General features: G+C 44.3%; 1 protein-coding gene across 2 annotated transcripts in view; it reads left to right on the forward strand.

Moving 5' to 3' along the window:
• Window positions 1-10,056: 10,056 nt before the first annotated feature.
• The window catches only part of LIMS1 (LIM zinc finger domain containing 1), a 73,046-nt gene continuing 65,155 nt past the window's right edge, over window positions 10,057-17,947 (forward strand). Inside the window, exon 1 of one of the 2 annotated variants that reach the window (XM_063392688.1) lies at window positions 10,057-10,199. In XM_063392688.1, the coding sequence (XP_063248758.1) occupies window positions 10,162-10,199 (38 nt within the window). In that variant the 5' untranslated portion in view covers window positions 10,057-10,161. Of the gene's footprint in view, window positions 10,200-10,575; window positions 10,712-17,947 lie in introns of those variants that run through there. The other variant, XM_063392689.1, reaches the window with a different exon arrangement.

Raw genomic sequence — 17,947 nt, forward strand, 5'->3', positions numbered from 1 at the left:
GCTGTTTCAATATCAGTTGAAAAGTTTGATCTGATATATTAACTGGAATAACTAGAGTTTAGTTTTAAAGCATTTAAAAGTGTTTACAGTTGCTTTCAGATATCACTGTCAGCTAGCTAATTTATATGGTTAGTGTTATTCTGCACATTTAAGAAATTTAAAATTATTTCTTCTCTTGTGATGACTACAAAATGTAAGATAATTAAGAAACAGACAGGGCATTTTCTGCTTTAAAGTTGTAGTATTTCTTAAATTATTTTGTTTTTGCAGAACATGAAGGCAACAGTTCACCAAATGTAGAGGGTGCAAAAATCTGTATGAAGTACAGTGCTTGTCACATGTGGGCACGGTACTGAAGTAGAGATTAATGGCATCTGTGGAAGCCTTAAGATAGTACTTTAAGACTCAGAGGTCCTAAGTGAGCTGAAGCTTTGTGAGGAAGGGCTGATGCTAGGGCTGAGGTTTAATTTGAGGTTGGAAGTTTGTAGAAAAGACCAGGGAGAAGTGTTCCATTACTGTAATGATGTCTGTAATGTGATGACAAGACTACTCATACTGACTTAGCCATAGTGAAGACACTAAAGAAAGAATCTGAGCCCACGGGTGAGACTCCTAACATTAACTTCTGAGAGAAAAGAATGAAGCTTTTGCCAATAGATGCATCTTTTAAGTGTTCTAATGGCTGAAGATCTTATTCTCTCGCTTACCTGTGTGTGTGCACATCATTTGCATAGATCTTTTGCACAGATGAGATGATCCCTGTTCCAGGTTACTCAACAGAATGTTATAGGTTTTTTCCAAGAAAAATAAATTTCTACCATCTCTGCTTCTATTATCAACACAGCACCTTTTTTAACCTTCAGTTGTCTTCTCCCCTTTACAGTCCATAATGCCTTTCACCATCTTAATTTATTTGTAAGGTTTTAAAAAGGATACAAGTGTTTGAATCCTGCTTATGTTTAAACCAGTCTTTCTGTCTTTTTCATGTTCTCTGTGGTGTTTTACAGAGAGTCTTTCCCTGATACACATACAAATACTAAATAGGGTTCTTCCTTTCCTATCTACCTTAGCTCAGGCTCAGAAGAAATGGCTTGTTCCTTTAATATTGCCTTATTTCAGACTGAAATTAATCCGAACATATGAACAGCAGAATGGCAACATGTTGAGAATAAACTTTTCAGTAAGTTTGCTTTTGGTTTAATTTTTTCTTGTATATATTTCAGTACACAATCAGCAAAGCCAACGGGGGTTTTTTAGGTATTTTAATTCCTTTCCACTGTCCTAGGAACTTCTATTTTCTTCCCCTCCATTATGTATTTCAACTGGAACCTTTATGGTTTGTGTTACTGGGGAAAACATTCTCTGTGGACTTTCAGAACACAGAACTGATTGACAGCAGTGTGAGGAATGAGTCTTTCAGGTGTCTGTAGGTAGCAAACAGGAGACTATCTTTAGGTTTTTGTGCATTTGCCTTTGGAATGCTTTACCTTACCTTCAGCATTCGCGATTTGGACCAGGTCTCGGATGTTGGATTCAAACTCCTTTTCAGCTGGATTTGGTTGATGTCACTCAAAAGAAAGCCAAAGCACAGCAACAGGAGAGATTTGAAATATGTATAAAAATAAGCGCTAGTCATCCTCCTGCTGTGATTTTAAGAATGGAAGCACATGAGTAGAAGAGTATGGCTTTGTCTCACGTAGTTCACACTCCCTTTGCAGCAGACCTGATTTAGTCTCTGCCGTTGCTAAAGAGCTGGGACAAGTTCCTCTTAAAATGCACGTATTTCAGAACTGTAAATTATTTAACATTGTAAGCTGTGAATAAAAGTATGCAAGTAACATATATCACTGGCTGTATGAAATACCAGTTGCTTATTGACTTCTTTCAAGTCTGAGTTGCATGCTTACTGTTTTTAGTAAAACTTGAGTACCACACTTATGAATGTAGTGAACAACTTGCATTAATGTATTTTTTTACAATAAAATATTGAGCTCTTAACTAATGTAAAAATATTTTAGTAACTGTTACTAGACTGTTTTCTGTTGCTAAGATTGCCAGAACTTATCTATGTGGCAATAAACTGACTGTAAGCAAATATATCAAAGTTTAACAGACACTTCAGTAAATGGCATAGAAGAATGCGAACAGGAAACAGGATTATTTTGCATGGAGAAATTTTATATGTCATATATTTGCATTTGTAATGTACAGCATTGTTGCTGTGATTTGCTTTCAAAAAGCAGTTTAAAGTTTTAACTAGTACTGCTGCTTCTTGATATACTGTGGTGCTCTTTTTTGGAAGAGCACTGTGCTGACTTTGCTTTCTGGTTCTTTTTGTTTACTTTACAGTGCCACATTGATTAGAATGTTTCACAGAAAATGTCACCCTTGCCCAAAATGTTCATGAGCTTAGGATCAAATTTTGTCTTTTAACAGCCTGCCTTCAGCCCAAGCATAAGGACAGCATAACAATAATGATAATAATAATGATAATAATAATAATAATGCTGTTACTATGCAGATTATATATTAATTAAAAACCAAAAATGGGAATGATTCAATGTTCCCAAACCTGCATGTGCACTGTGGCTGAATTTTTAGCTATCTAATGCTGACTTAGAAACGGGTTATCTGTCTTTCATTTTCCCTTTACCCAGAAGGGAGACTCCTCTGTGGAACCAAAAAGTGCTTCAGCTGAAAGACAGGAAGATCAGAGTTTGTCAGGCTGTTGTGTAGATGTGGCCAGTTGAATCTGGGGTTCAGGATGGCCCAAGGGAAACATGTTAGAACAAGAGAGTAAAGTTGATTTTTTTCTTTCATAGCCCTTCTTCCCCAAACTATAACTGTGAGAATACAGGGTTAGATTATTTTCTAAATTTAAATCTTCCTTTATCTATCTCCCTCCATCTTTCTGCTGTGATGAGATGATATATCATGAAATTGTGGAGGAATGCCTAAAAACTCTCCTTAGTTTGTACTGAGTGACTTTGAAGGCAGTTTAAACATAGACACTTCCTTTGACTTATGCCTTGGCTTCACCCAGTGCACCAATACTTCCTAAACTACCTGCTAGTTCTACTATTGTTGGTACTGTGAAAGTATATCCCTTTGAAGCCTTGCAAATAGCAGTCACTATTCACAAGCTGAGAAACCAAATGTAGGAAGAGATAAAAATATATTTGTTGTAGTAATTTCAGAATTGCTAGTCTGGATAGATACGTATTTTGTTTAGAAATAATGTCTTTGATGGCCTTTTCGTGTGGCCATCACTTCAATAAAATTCACCTTTACTCAACAGAGTGCCTTATTTTTTTTCCCTGAATGCCTGTTCTTACCTGAGAAAATACTACTCAGGTGCATGATAGAGAACAAGGGCTGTCTACCATTACACTGAAGAGATTTTATGGATCTGATGTAGTATCCACAACCTCTACTCTGGAAGGCAACTAAAGCAATGGGTTCTTCTGGGTGAACAGAAAAAAAGTTGGTTTATTATAGGGTTTTTTTAGAAAAAAAAAAAAAAAGCTTATTTAAATGACTTCTAATGTGTTACTAGATTGTCACCAGCAATCTGACAAGATTAGACAGGGGGGAGAGGAGGGATGCAGAAGCTGTTAGTGGTCTTACTAGCAGGATTGCACTTAGTGTGTTTGAGTACTAACTACCTTATAAATCAGCATGCATTTCTAATTGCACTCAACTTTGAGATGGACATAATTACCTCTTCCCTAATAGGATGTGATAATTTTTCTTTATCTGCATGATTGTCCTAGTGCAGAGATTACATACTCACTGGATGAAGAGGTGCTTAGTTTGATTCAAGGATGAATTTGGTGTGTTTATTTTCTTGACAACCTTTTTTCGTAGACCACGCTTATTACACAAATACGTGGTCAGAGAGGGGATCATAAGCCATGAAAAGAAGACATAGTAAGTGGAAATAAGGGTCAAAAAAGAGAACCTGATACTCCCAGTCAAATTCTAACAGCTTTCACATAAATGTATATATGCTATGGGGAAGGGAAAAAATAACCTGGCTACTTTTTAAATGATTTTGATTAAATTTTATCATCTGGTTGTGAAAGGATGAGAAGATGCATCTTAGATTCGGAAGCTTCCTTCCTTTCTTTCCTGTCCTGTGTTTCTTGGGCTGATTCTGAGGATTCAGGCTGGATTGAATAGTGAAGATAGAATATTAAAACAAGTATGGAAACTCACATCAGTTAGTGCTCCAACAAATCAGCATGCCTTGGTATTGGCAAATCATTTTGGTTTTTTGCTGTCAATTGAATGCCTAAAGGCTTCTTAAGAATCCAAGGTAAATATAATCAGTGTCAAAAACAGTGTGCTCTTTTGGGCATGGGCATAGTCCCAGTCCTCCCACAGCAGGCTTTGAAAGTGTTTTAAATTGATAGACATTGGATAGCAGCTGTGTATGAGCATAGGATTTAAGTGGGGTTTATTGTTTCGTTGCCTGAAAATTGAAGCTTGTTCTGAGAACACTCAGACTGTTTCCGGAGGGGAGGTACATATTAGCTCTTGGCTCTCTCTCACCCTTTGCAGCATGCAGAGCATCTCAAAAATAAAAAGCACAGACACCATTATAGAGCTCCAGAAAAAGGCTTTTAGCCAAATACTGTTTTACTGTTATTACTCCCCTTTGTGGAGTTAAGTTGCTGATGCTCAGCATTACTCTTGCCAAGGGAGAAGGCCAATCATATAATTTTGGCTTTAGCATCCACACATTTATACAGACTAGTTAATGTTCCTCTCACATCTAGTCACGGCATTGACTTAAACCTGCAGCTGTAGCAGTCCAGGTGAAGCTGCCCACCATTGCAAGGGGACAGGTGAGTGGTCTCTGCTCCAGGGGCAGAGGGCTACAGCCTCTGGAAGGGAGAAAAGCAGATGGGGGTGATAAAAACTTGAAACAGCTCCTGTTGTTGATGTGGCAGCTCTCTGTCCCTGCCCTGACTACCCACCAGCCTTTCTCTTGGAAACTGGTTAAACCAGTTGTTTGCAGTGGTAGGAGATCGTGGATATCTTGCAGGAAGAGGACTTTCAGAAAATGCAGAAAAGCTAAGGTTAGGTTTTGTAACATTCTGGGAAAGATGGGAATTGCAATGACAAAAGGCTTGAAGAAGAATTACACATTTTTACTAAAAATGTGAGAGTAATACCATGATCTCCAAGAGTCATTATTTCTTAAAGTACCTGTTTTGTGGTGCTGCCATAATTTTTTTTTCTTTAGCCTTTAGTGTGTCTGTACAGGTACTGATCTTGTCATGAAGCAGAAATTCATACTGCTAAATATGGAATTTTATTGATCAATATTGCAGCGGTTTGAGATTGAACAATAGAAGGTATATCCTTGGTTTTGCATTCTCCCCTCTTCCAAGAAAAAAGGATGCTGAATATACTAGGTGTGTCTAAAATGCATGAAGCAGAAATCTGACTCCTTTTATATGGATGTCAGAATGATCACTAAAATAAGCCTTCTAGTATTTTGAGCAAACTATATATTGTTTTTAATAATAGCAATGCTTTTTAGAGATACCAAGTAGTGGTCAAAACTTACTTATTCAACTGATTAGTGAAGTTAATGATAGTGAGCAAAAATGTGAACCCTAAATAATATTTCATCTGTTAATTCATTAACAGCTTTGCTAAGAATATTTAGTTGGACACCTCATGTTCAAAACTTGTTCCTACTTACATGGTCAAAGTTTCCTTCACTGTTGCTTTAACTTCAGAGCTTTGGAGCTATGACATGAACACTGACACAGTTAACAGTTTAAATCCATTGGTTATATTAAGCATGGGGCTGCTCTGCTAACAGGCTCTCAGAGGCAGAGTAGGCTTAGACTGTATATTAGAAATTCTTTACTGTGAAGGTGGTGAGGCCCTGGAACTTTTGCCCAAAGAAGCTGTAGATGCCCCATCCCTTGAAGTATTCAAAGCCAGGTTGGATGAGGCTCTGAGCAACCTTGTCTAGTGCAAGACATCCCTGCCTGTGGCAGAGGGTTGGAACTATTGTTCCTTAAGTTCCCTTACAACCCAAACCATTCTATGAATCTACCATTTCCAGCTGCATGAAGTTCTGGAAGGAAACAGAAGCTAGAGCAAATTACCACAGTTAGAAGTTACTTACTCATGTCTCTTCATACCACTCTGGCAAAATCATAACATACTTTCTCATTTCCAGAAAAAGAACTTGATGTAAAGATGCTGATATTTGTGGTGAGAGACAGGCAAATTCTTTGACCAGGCAGCTGGCTTCTCATCTGTCCCCAATAACCCTTCCTTTCTCATTTCTTGCCCAGGCCTACAATAATGGCCTTGTTCAGTGTCAGCAAAGCTGATCATGCATTTAGCTCTGAATAGAAAGGCTCTGTGCTGTCACTTAAGAGTGACAGAATCATTTAGGTTGGAGAAGACCTCAAAGATCAAAGAGTCCAACTGTTAACCTGGCATTACCAAGTCCATGTCACTAAAGTACCACTGCTAGCTGCAGTACAGTTAAGTTTAGTATTTCAACAGTGATGGAAAATGTCAAGTAGTCTGGAAACAGAACATCAAAAACATGTGCCTACTTAAAACTGCATTTAGTCTGGTCTTAAAGGGAGAAAAGAGAGTAAAAAAAAAAAAAAAAGGAACCACATTAATTTTGTGATTAATATGCTGGTCTGGAGACATGAAGTCCAAATTCTCTGCTTTGCCACATGCTTCCTTTGTGAATTTAATTTCAGCGTCTCTGTCTCTATTTCCTGACTTGCCTGCTGGGGATAATGGCACTTCTCTACCTGATGCCAAGTACATTAGCAGCAGAATGTTAAACTTTGTGATGGCAGTGTGAGCAGAAATAAGTAGGCAGATTACCATATTTTCTTTAAACTGCATAGGAAGAAAATTGTCATAGCCTGCACTGGAATGGAAGGAATGATCTCCTTTTGAGTCTGTGGTGTGTGTTTTGTGAATACTATTAAATTACTTGCCTAAGTATTCTGGACTGAATTTTACAAGTTAATTAGAATGCCAGCATGCTCTAATACTATGTAATGGACAATTAATAACAATTAAGAATTTTTATTTCTGTTGTAAAGCAAGACAAAACAAAAATTTAAATCATACCCCAAGGCACAAACTTGCTGCAAAGTGCACAGAGCCTGAGGAGGCTAACTAGGAAACTGGATTCCTGGCTTTTCTTGGTACAACATTTCCAAAAGCTGCTAGTACTTAGTGTTTGGCATTTGTACATGTTTGGGGAAGGCTCTCCCACTCTCTATGAGAATGCCTTTGCTACTTTGAGATTATATTGCTTGCAGACCAGGCTTCAGGGATTTCATCTTTAAAAGCCCTGGAAAACTGTACATGGTGCAATTCACTTGCTGTTAAATCCATTAATGTTCTCTCCAAAGGAAGCGCCACAACGGCTGCGCTTGTTGGCTGGCACTGCCTGTTAATTATTGCCAGAATTTACTGTTCTGAAGTTTGCGGCCCCGGTAGTTGCACCCCGGTAGGTGCACAGCCCAGCCACCTCCCTGCTGTCTCAGGCTGTGCTGGTCAGAGGTGCTGCTCTTTAGCAGCCAGGGACAACCATCTCCTACAGCTCCCCAGGAGGTGCAGCAGTGAGACCCTGAAATCCTTGCAGACAAGCTGAAGTTAATTAAAGACATTCATGAAGCTGACTACAAGTAATGGCAGACTGCCCAAAGCAGATTAGAAAAAAACCAAAAGGGTTGTGTTACCTTCAGCTGGCACAGAATGAGTACTTACTTATTTAGATGATATAAGGAAGCTTTGCTGATAGAGTCATTAAAATGGGTGGGTGTTTTGGGCTTGGTTATTTTGTGGTTTTTGGGTTGTTTAGTTTTTAATTGAGAGGGGTTGTGATTGGTTTTTCAACACAATCACACCGTTGTTGAGGTTGGCAGGCACCGCTGGAGGTCACTTGTCCCACCTCTCTGTTCAAGCACAGCCACCTAGAGCCACATTCCTAGGACCACTCCAGACAGCTATGGAGTACCTTCAAGGGTGAAGGCTCCACGGCCTCCACAGACAACCTCTGCCAGTGCTCAGTCACTCTCACAGTGAACATTTCTTCCCTGATGTTCAGAGGGAACCTCCTGTATTTCAGCTTGTTTCCCCTGTCACTGGACTTCACTGAAAGGAGACTGGCTGTCCTCCTTCTACCTTCTCTTTTCAGCTATTTTTATTAATTGGCAAGATGTCTCTGAGCCTTCTCTTCTCTGGGCTGAGCAGTCACAGGTCGCTGTCTCTTTTCACAGGAGAGGTGCTCTGATCTTGAAATAATCTTAGTGGCCATGTGATGGGCTCTTTTCAGTATGTCCATGTTTCTCTTGTATTGGGAAGCCCAGAACTGGACTCAGCCCTCCAGGTGGGGCTTGACCAGTGCTGAGTAAATCCCCCTCTTCTGGCATATCATCCCTTCCCTTTTCAGCCATACACTTTACTTTCCATTTTATGCAGAAATGTATTCCCTGTGATAATAAAGTCTTGCTGTGTTTGATTCCTCATCTTGGCAAGCAAAACTGAACCCTGCCAAGGAGGAGAGGAAAAAAAAAAAAAAAAAAAAAAAAAAAAAAAAAAAAAGTACTACAGAACAGATAGTCTGTGTTTCTACAGCTGTAGTCCTCTCTAGAATCATGCTTCTGGCAAAGCCATCATATACCTTTTGTGCATCATAGTCCCCAAAATTTACATTCTTTTCCTGGTTCTGATGGATACCAAAGTAGATGTGCCCGTTGTTTGAATTATTCTTTCTGATCTGTGCTCACTCATCCCTGTCAATGCTGATTTTCGCTGGCTTAACATATTCCTTGAGCTGTCTTCTGGGAGCCATATAGATAGTTCCTTAATCCTGGCAGGCAAATGTTTGCCTTTTTCATTCCAACACACCACTTCCTTGTTCTGATATTAAGGACGGCAATGGGTGGTGATAGAGACAGCTCAATAATCTCACCATTTCTATTATGCACCTTTCCTTTGTCCATGTGGCCTGCCTTTGAAACTTGCCTAGTTTTGGAATGTGGTTGTTTCTCCCCAAGTGAAGCAGAAGGTTTGGCCCCAGGTTTGGCAGCGTTGGAGGTAACTTTCAGAGCCTGAGTGAGGTGCTAGGCTTTCCCCAGGCCAGTGCTTATTAATGCTGTTACATGTTTAAATAACATTGATTTAAACCGGACTCTGACTCCAGCAGAATTCACCTAAGCATGTTTGGCGTCCCAAGGCGTGGCGACAGCTTTCTTGCTACAAATTATCCTGCACTACCCAACCACGTGTACGAAACGGCGAAAATACTTGGAATTGGTTTGACAGCAATTTTCTGTTCTGGAAAAAAAAAAGAAAAAAAAGAAAAAAAAGAAAAAAAAGAAAGAAAAAGAAAGAAAAAAAAAAAAAAAAAAAAGCCGAGCAACACAAGACCAGCAAGAGCCGCTCCCAGGCACCTATTTCACGTAACTCTGCGGGGCGTTCCGGCCGCCGCCCCTCCGGCCGCATCTCCCGCAGGGCTGGCAGAGGAGGCGAACGGCCCCTCCCGCGGGTCGGCGGGAAGCACAGGGGGCTGGGGGAGCCCAGCCCTCGGCAGTAATTCCCGTCCATTTCCCGGCCGTGCTGGGCGGTGGGATCGACCCCATCTCCCGGCCGTGCTCCCCTCTCTCCCGGTGGGATCGATCCCCTCTCCCGGCCGTGCTCCCCTCATTCCCGGTGGGATCGATCCCCTCATTCCCGGTGGGGTCGATCCCCTCATTCCCGGTGGGATCGATCCCCTCATTCCCGGTGGGGTCGATCCCCTCATTCCCGGTGGGGTCGATCCCCTCATTGCCGGTGGGATCGATCCCCTCATTCCCGGCCGTGCTCCCCTCATTCCCGGTGGGATCGATCTCCTCATTACCGGTGGGATCGATCCCCTCATTCCCGGTGGGGTCGATCCCCTCATTCCCGGTGGGATCGATCCCCTCTCCCGGCCGTGCTCCCCTCTCTCGCCGCGCGGGGGCGCAGCGGGGCCGGGGCGGGGCGCGGGCGGGCGGAGCGCGCCCCCCGGCGGCGGGCGGTGCCGCCCAGCGCCATTACCGCGGCCCGGCGAGGCGCCTCCCGCCGCCGGTGGGGCGCGCTTGGCGGGAGCGGCGGAGCGGGGCCGCCGGGATGCTGGGGGTGGCGGCGGCGGGGATCAACTGTAACAGGTAGGAGAGGCGCGGGGCCGCCCGCCCGTCCGTCCCGCCTCCCGCGGCGGGCGGCGCTTTGTCTCGGCCGGGCCGCTGTCACCGGCTGCTGCCCGGCAGAGAAAGGCGCTTTCCCGCTGCTGCCGCGGGCGCCGGCGGGGTCGGGCTGCGCTCCCGCCGAGGGGCCGGGGGGCCCGCGGCCGTGCAGGGCGTCCCCGCTGCTCCCCCTGTGAAGTGTCCGTTCCACGGGGAAACTTTTCCCTGTCCCGGGCAGCGCCGGCAGGCGCAGCGAGGGGCACTGCGGGAATCCCTCCTCTCCGCGATCCCCCTCGGCGTTCGGCGCTCGCTCGGAGCGCTGGGGCGGGCCCTGTGCCCTCGGTGCAGCCATCGGGAAGAACACCCGGAGCTGCGGCTCGCACGTCCCGGCCACGGCGGGAGCCCGGCTGGTCCCAGCGCGGTAAAAGGCGCCCTGTCCCGGGCGGGCGGTGCGTGTTCTAAAAGCACCATACCAAATAACGTCGGATGTGGATGTGGTGAGATTCGTGATGCTTTATGCATATCCCACAATTACCGGGCAGTCCTGTCTTGGGGACGGGTTAATGGGGTGGACTACGGGAAGTAAAGGCTGCCCTGCTCATCGCTCAGCGTTTCAAAGCCTCGTCCTGTGCGGTTGTTTCTTGGTAAGAAATGGCCCTAATTAAAGCACTTGGCAGAGTATTGTGCTAATATGTCAAAAGCTGGAGCTGAGGGAAAAAAAACGAATGATTTTGTAGCTGCCTTGGACTGCAGGTACAGGATGGCTGCTGGCACACAGACTAGCCTGTCTAAAGACTGCATCTTTTCCGTGCCTGACTTCTCCTGCAGGCTCCTCCAGCTCTCTGCCATACCTTTGAAGAAAAGCCGTGGCAGTTGCAAAGTCAGGCTGAGTTTGGGCTACAGTGGTGGCATCCTGAGCGAGGTGAGCCAGCTCTGCTCCGAGGATCAGTACCCTGATGTCCTGGGCAGGATCTCACCAGCCTTAACCAGCTTTTGCTCCAGCTGCAGTGCAGCCACATGCTTAGAAAAACATGATAATGTGATCCAGGTGTCCGTATGTATTGAGTTAACTTTTTTCTTCAGATGTTCCAACAGCTTTCGTAGTGGGTGGTGGGTGCTTCCAGGCCAGAATTCTTTCTGCTTTCCTGAAAGTGGCCGAGTTGTCAGCATTTGTCCCCTCAGCGTCAGTCAGTCATGGCTGTGCTCAGCTCTGTCTTTCAGCCCCACACAGGTGCTTTGGCCGAGCTGCCTCTTTGGCCAGGTAAACAGAGCAGTTCCACATTTGGCATCTGTTCTGCTGAGGTTGTCAGGGAGTGGGCCAGCTGCCCTGCTGGTACACGCTTCCAAGGGTATGACCTAAGCTACGCCCCTGGCAGAGCGAGCAGTTTGGGACAAAGTCGGACTAGAGCCCCTCTTGCAGAAACTTGCACAGATGAAGTAGCAGGGAGCTTTCCTGCAGCAGCATGTGGCTGGCCAGCACATCCAGGAAAACAGCGGTGGCAGCAGAGCCATCCAGGGTACAGCTGGTGGCTCAAGCATCCTTTCACTGCAGCAGGAACAATCATGCTGCCTCCTGGCCAAGGAAATCTTCCCCTGGCCGAGAGTCAGTCTAGAGTTGTGCTGCTGCTGGTGTGCCCTGAGTAAGAACTGTTTGCCCAGTAAAGGCTGGACACGGGGCCCCTTGCCTAAACTGGCTGGCTTCCTCTGTTCCTCACACCTTTCTTTCGGGGTGAATCGGTGTTTGGAGGACAAGGGGCTGTGCTGTGGTCGGAGGTGAGGGTGCTGTGCAGTTCACTGTCACAGAAGCTTGGCGTGAGGGAGCAGAGGGAGGTGCCGGCCAGGACGGGCAGTGCTGCTCGTTTGGCAGGGTGGCACAGTGGTGAGAGGCTGCGGAGCCAGCTCCTTCGGAAGAGCTGTTTCCAGGCGTCTGGCTGAGGGGGTTTTCTGCAGGCTATTCCAGTCCACTGAAGTCAAAGGGGTAGGGCTCTTGAAAGATGCATTTTGATTTTGTAAAATACAAAGAAGGAAAATTAAAATTTGGCGTGTTTTCTTGTTTTGATTCTTCGGATTTAAAAAAACCCACTAAAAATGTGTTTTTTAAACCCAGTTTTCATTCAGACCTACTTTTTAACAAAATGTAAAGTAATCTCAAAGGCCTCTACAAGCTGAATTCCTAAGGGGTTTTGTATCTTGACTTTTTGGTTTGATTTAGAGAGTTTAAGTAATCTAAGTTTTGGTGAAGAAAACAAAAGAGAAAAGAATGATTTGAGGTCTCTCTCCAGATTTGGTACATGGAAAAGCAGCAGACATCTGGTCAGCAGGTATGCACAAGCAAATACTCTTCTTTTTAACCTTTTTTTTTTTTCCCTCTTTGTTTTATGGAGGCTTTTTGAACTTGAGTCACTCCTGTGGCTTTTGTTTTGCAACTGGAGGAACTTGCAGGCTGGTGCTGTCACTTGACCAGTCATTACTGAGGCACAGCTTTCTCACTCAGCATCATGCTGAGAGACCAGACCCTGTCCTGGAAGAGAGGGATTTGGGTAAAGAGGGATGTGCAGTGGGTCCATGCTGGGTAGTGGTGGGTTGTTCAGGATTGCTTGGTGTGCTGCCTGGGGCTGATAGCAATGCCTGCTTGCTTTATAAATGGCCTCTGAGTTTTCTGGGCAGCTTTTTCAGCTGGTTGTGCTGAACTCATCTTGATTTGTTATTATTGGAATAAGTTTCATATGTGGTTCAGAGAAAAACATTAGCTTCTCCGTTCAGAACCATTATTATCTTAAGCTTTTGTAGTTTCCTAGAACAAACTGAGTTTTTCTTTGTAGCAAGAAATACAGGCCAGCATACAGCAAAATACTGGAAAAAAACAGGTCCTCTTTATTCCAAGTATAACTACTCTTGAAAAACTAGCACAGACTCATTGGGTTGTGGTTCTTGTTCCACTGTGGACTGTGAAGCTGAAAAATGGGGGCACTTCATGGTGTTACTGGCTTTGATAGAGGATTCTAAATAAGAAGCTAAATGTGGTGCGACAGTTTGATCTCAGTTGTAGTACACAGGTCTTTTTCTTAGAACTGGCTCCATACAGTTACTTCAGGGGAACCATTAATGGTCTGCAATGTATATAGGGTGATTTGCACAGTTAACAAATCCTTTTTCAAGTTGCAGTGAAATATTAATTATTGGAGCACTTAAGGCAAGCTTTTCAGCTCCTGCAGTTGTGGCTTCGTGCTGTGTGTTAGGTTACACATCCTGATTTGTCTGTGCTTTGTTCTCCTCTGAAGCCCAGTTGAAAAGTTGTTCACTCCACAGCATAATGCAATCTCTCATTACTTTTCAATATAGGGAGGCTTTTAGTTATTGGCTGTGCTAAAAGCAGCTTGATAGTCAGTGGGGAAATAACTCATGTCAGGTCTTTCCATGATGGCAAGTGCTGATGACAAGGCAAATGAAACTGACAGTCACGTTTTCATAGCCAAAGCCTTCCCTTGTCTAAGCTATGCATGGTGTTAACAAAGCTGCTGTGTACATGGTCTGCTGTTCTTGTGTTAGGATGTGTTACAGAGCACGTCATCCTCAGCAGCCTGTGCAGAATGGTGGTGTTGGGGCAGAAGGGGTGAAAGGTCCTAATTCAGGCTCACAATTAGAGAAAATGACAATTAGGGATTGTGCCCTGGGGTTAATATTTTTCTTCAAATTAGGACACTCCTTTGCAATTATTTCAGCATTTCCCTTCCTGTGGTGTGTAAGTCTTTGTGAAAATGCTGACTTCTGTTTATTAAGCAGATAGAAACGGGGAAAAAAGTCAGGATACTGTAATTTCCTTGGCTGGTTTTGTGTACTGTAGTAACTCGTTATGTCAAACAGTTTGCTGAATTTGTGTCAGCAACTGGAGAGTATCAGCAATATCCAGGATGCCAGAAGCTGATGGTGTGGCCAGTGACAAGCTGTGGACAAATCGGACCTCCTCTACAGACTCAAACCACGTTCCTGTGCCAAAATGGCATAGTCTGAGCACCATAGAGTGCATGAAAAATAGCATTACAACATGGTTTGCACTCAGGAGGAGGTTTTATGCTCTGTATTTTTCATAGTGATAGCTTTTCTTTATATGTTAAATAAGAAGTTCTTGAATTCTAGTTTGTATGATCCTTCTTTTCATCACTTTTTAATTTATTAAAAAACCTCACCAGCCACTTCTGTAGAATTCAGCAAGGAGGTGGGTCCTTAGTCACGTGGATTTAGGGTTGTTTCAAGTGCTTGCATTAAATACTTTGAAGAACTGAGAACACACTGGTACATGGGCTGTTGTCTGGGTGAAACCTAAAATGCTGTGAACAGTAGAGTTAAAACCGGGGGGGTGTTTTTTGCTCACATCGTGGGTGGGGAATTGATGTCGATCATCTGGGGAGCTAAGACATTGTAATGACCTTATGAACATTCCCTGGGTGGCCAGAGCAGCAAGGGGTAGCTGCTGTGCTCAAAATTAAAACGGTTTTCTGTATGAATACATTGTTTTATTGTAGCTGGGGACACTGGGGAAGACCACAGCAAAGCAATGCAGTAACGCCAGCAAATATTTGGGAGGCAACAACATGGCAAAGTGGCTTCAGTCCAGACCCCACACTGACGTGCAGCAGCTGTGGGATTGATGTGGGGAGAGGGAACCACGCTGGGAATTAGTTTCAAATCCACCCTGGGAGGGAAAAAAGGGACCTCGATACTTTACAAGGACTCTCTTGTGGGGGCCTGGCCATCCCACTGGGGCTGGGTGCTGCCTGGCAGGGGCGAGGAACTGGCTGTCAGCCTCCTGTCTTGCAGAACCACAGCATCCCCCAGTCTCCTTTGGTGTCTCCTGGCACACTCCACCTCTGGCTTGGGGATGAAGAATACTCTTGGCAAGCGGGGGAGCAGGGGGTGCCACCGACGCTGCGGGGGAAGGCAGCCCTGCGGGTTCAGGGCTGGATTGGCACAGCAGCCTCTGCTTGCAAAACCCTCTAGTTTTCATGAGGAAATGCTTGCAGATAGGCACATATTGCTGAGCTTTGCATAAGACCACCATGCTCTTCTGAACCGTGTTGGTAGCAGGACAGACTTGTGTTTCATGGCAGAGAGACGGACATTTGTGCTCTATTAGGTAACTTATTTTTGCTAGGGTCTTAAGTGGGCTGAGATTCACTGGGCAATGGCCAGCTCTGGCCAGTGTTATGATTCAGGACAGACCATCTGTGGGCCATGCCAGGGCAGCTGCTCTTCCCACAGGCATCGATGATTACAGAGATATTTTAATTAAGCATGTGGTTGTGCTACAGCCACCTGGGGTGGCCCACACATTCCCGTCCCCCAACATTTCTTGTGCCAGGACCAGGGACCTGAGCCAGCTGAAAACCCGTGGTGAGGAAGATTGGTAGATATGTAGATTTAAAGTGGAGTTTGTCTCGATCTGGATCAATTCCTTGATCTTGTGGGTGGCAGTAATGTCCATGGGAAAGAACTTGGGAAAGGTGGCAGTACCCATTCTGGCAGAAGCGTGGATTTGTGCAGAGAGCAGTGTGAAAAGTGGAGTTCTGTGACGAGGTGTTGGGGATTTAAAGAAGGAGGGAGCAGTGTTTGGTGGTGGTCTGGGTTAGGTCTGGAAACTGCTTGTGGCTGCCCTGGGTGGTGTCAGGATTGGGAGTACGTGCATTGTTGCACTCAAAGAGGGATCGCCTGCCTGCAGATTGTGGGGGAAGGATTGCCTGGGCAATTTTGCTTTCTGTTGTGGAAAGTGCATTTGAGTGTGTTCTCTCTACAGCTTGCTGTGCCCTCCTGCTGCCCTGCCTGAAGGGAAACCACCCCAGCAGTGGTTTTGTCATAGTTCTCACAGAATTGGTTTGCAGACATTCACCTTCAAAGGATTCAGAGGAAGGAAATCCCATGTCCTGCCCCCCTGACACGTAGTTTATGGTTAGAAAGGGCACAGAGACAAGTGACTCATCTTGATACTTGTTTAAATCTGCCTGACATTTGTTGGTATGACAAGACTTCATGATCTGGAGATGCCCATGGGCTGTCTTCACCCATTGCTTTCAGGTTCCAGAGTATCTATGCTGTCTGTACCCACTTGTACTGTTGGGGAAAAGAATATGGAGCAAGATATGCAGTGAGCTCTTGCAGGCTGAGCCCTGCCATGCAGAGACAGAGCTGTGGGGCAGCCACAGCACCCGTGGCTGCTGCCTTTTTCTCAACCACTGTGCCCTGGAGACAAGGCAGGCTGTGGGAGAGGGGCTTGTTGGGAGGTGTCACAAGGAGACACTGGAACTGAAACAAGGACAGGCACTTCTCTAATGAGACATTTCTGTAGTACTTTAAACAACCCAGAAAACATTTTTCTCCTTTCTGTGTTTCCTTTTGTTAGTCTCTGCAGTTGCAAGAGAGAGGCAGTATTCTGATTATATGAAAAAGGATTTGAAGTGGAGCATTTTAAAGCTGCTGCTGTTAAGAAAAAGCTGACTTTTGGTTCTTTGTTCCTTCATTCACATTTTTTTTCCTTTTTGTTAGCCAGTCGCAGGAAATGAGAACATTCTTTTGGCTTTCCATGCCTGAGTCACATCTTATATATATATCTATCTATATATAAAAATATGTTAAAACATCTGGAGATGTTTGTTTCAGGGAGGTATTTGTTTTGTATTAGAGTGTCTGAGCTTTAAGAGTTTATACACAGTTGGATGTTTCCAGAATTTCCCATACTTCTCTGGTTACAAGGACATGTATATTACTCTCAGAAAAGCAAAGGAGAATGTGCTGATAACCTAGGGAATATACAAATAAGTAAAAATAAAGCCTTTCAAGAAAGTGAGAATCTGCTATTTTTTTTTTCAAAAATTAAACTATCAAAGCTATTGTTTATCTTAAGTTGCATCCAAACATGTAGTTGTTTAATGTTTGCTAAGTATGTATTTAAAAAAAAAAAAGCAACAACAAAAAAAGTGTTAGGAGGAAAATCAGAAAATACCAGTAGTTTTTCCTTTGTTCTTTTTTCTTTAAAGAATAAAGAGAATGAAGTGTTTAAAAGCTTTTTACACCCATCTCTGCTACTGAGTGGGCTGAGGCTCACTGGGCTCTGGTAGTGTTCTGAGTGCATGGTGGGGTCTCCCTGCCTCCCTCTGTCCTCCCACTGGGGTCACACGGAGATCGTGAGACCGCTCTGAAAGGAAAAACAAAAATCCATTTAGTTTAACCAAAGGCCAAATATTTAACTTCAGTGGGGGAGGTGGTGGGACTCAGGAGAAGAGTACAATTTCCACCCTTGGCTGTTTAACGTAGCTGAAAATGATGAGAAGCCGGGGATGGTGGGCACTGGCGGTGTCCTGTGCAGGGAGGGATGCAGGGATGCCAGTGGGGTGGGAGGATTCCCCTAAGGGGCTCCGTCTGCCATGACCACATAATCTCCAGGTGTTCACAGCAGCTTCTCCTCCCACAGCTTCCACTGAAATGCCCTTGAGTTTATGGCTTGGATACAAAACCACTCACTGATCAAATATTTTGATTGCATCCTGGCCTTCCTGTTAGTTTCTTTGATCTTTTCTTGTTAGTGGATTATAGCGGACTTTCAAAAGTCTTGTTTGTTGAAATAGTTGTATAAATATGATCCTCAGGGTAGGTGTTATTTAGAAAAGTACTTATCTCCCAGAAAAAATCTACCTCCTTTAGTGGGCTCATTTGCTATTGTGCATTAAAGAAGTGTAATTTCT

Source organism: Prinia subflava, chromosome 3 (genome assembly GCF_021018805.1).
Source record: "Prinia subflava isolate CZ2003 ecotype Zambia chromosome 3, Cam_Psub_1.2, whole genome shotgun sequence".
In the NCBI taxonomy this organism is placed as follows: domain Eukaryota; kingdom Metazoa; phylum Chordata; class Aves; order Passeriformes; family Cisticolidae; genus Prinia; species Prinia subflava.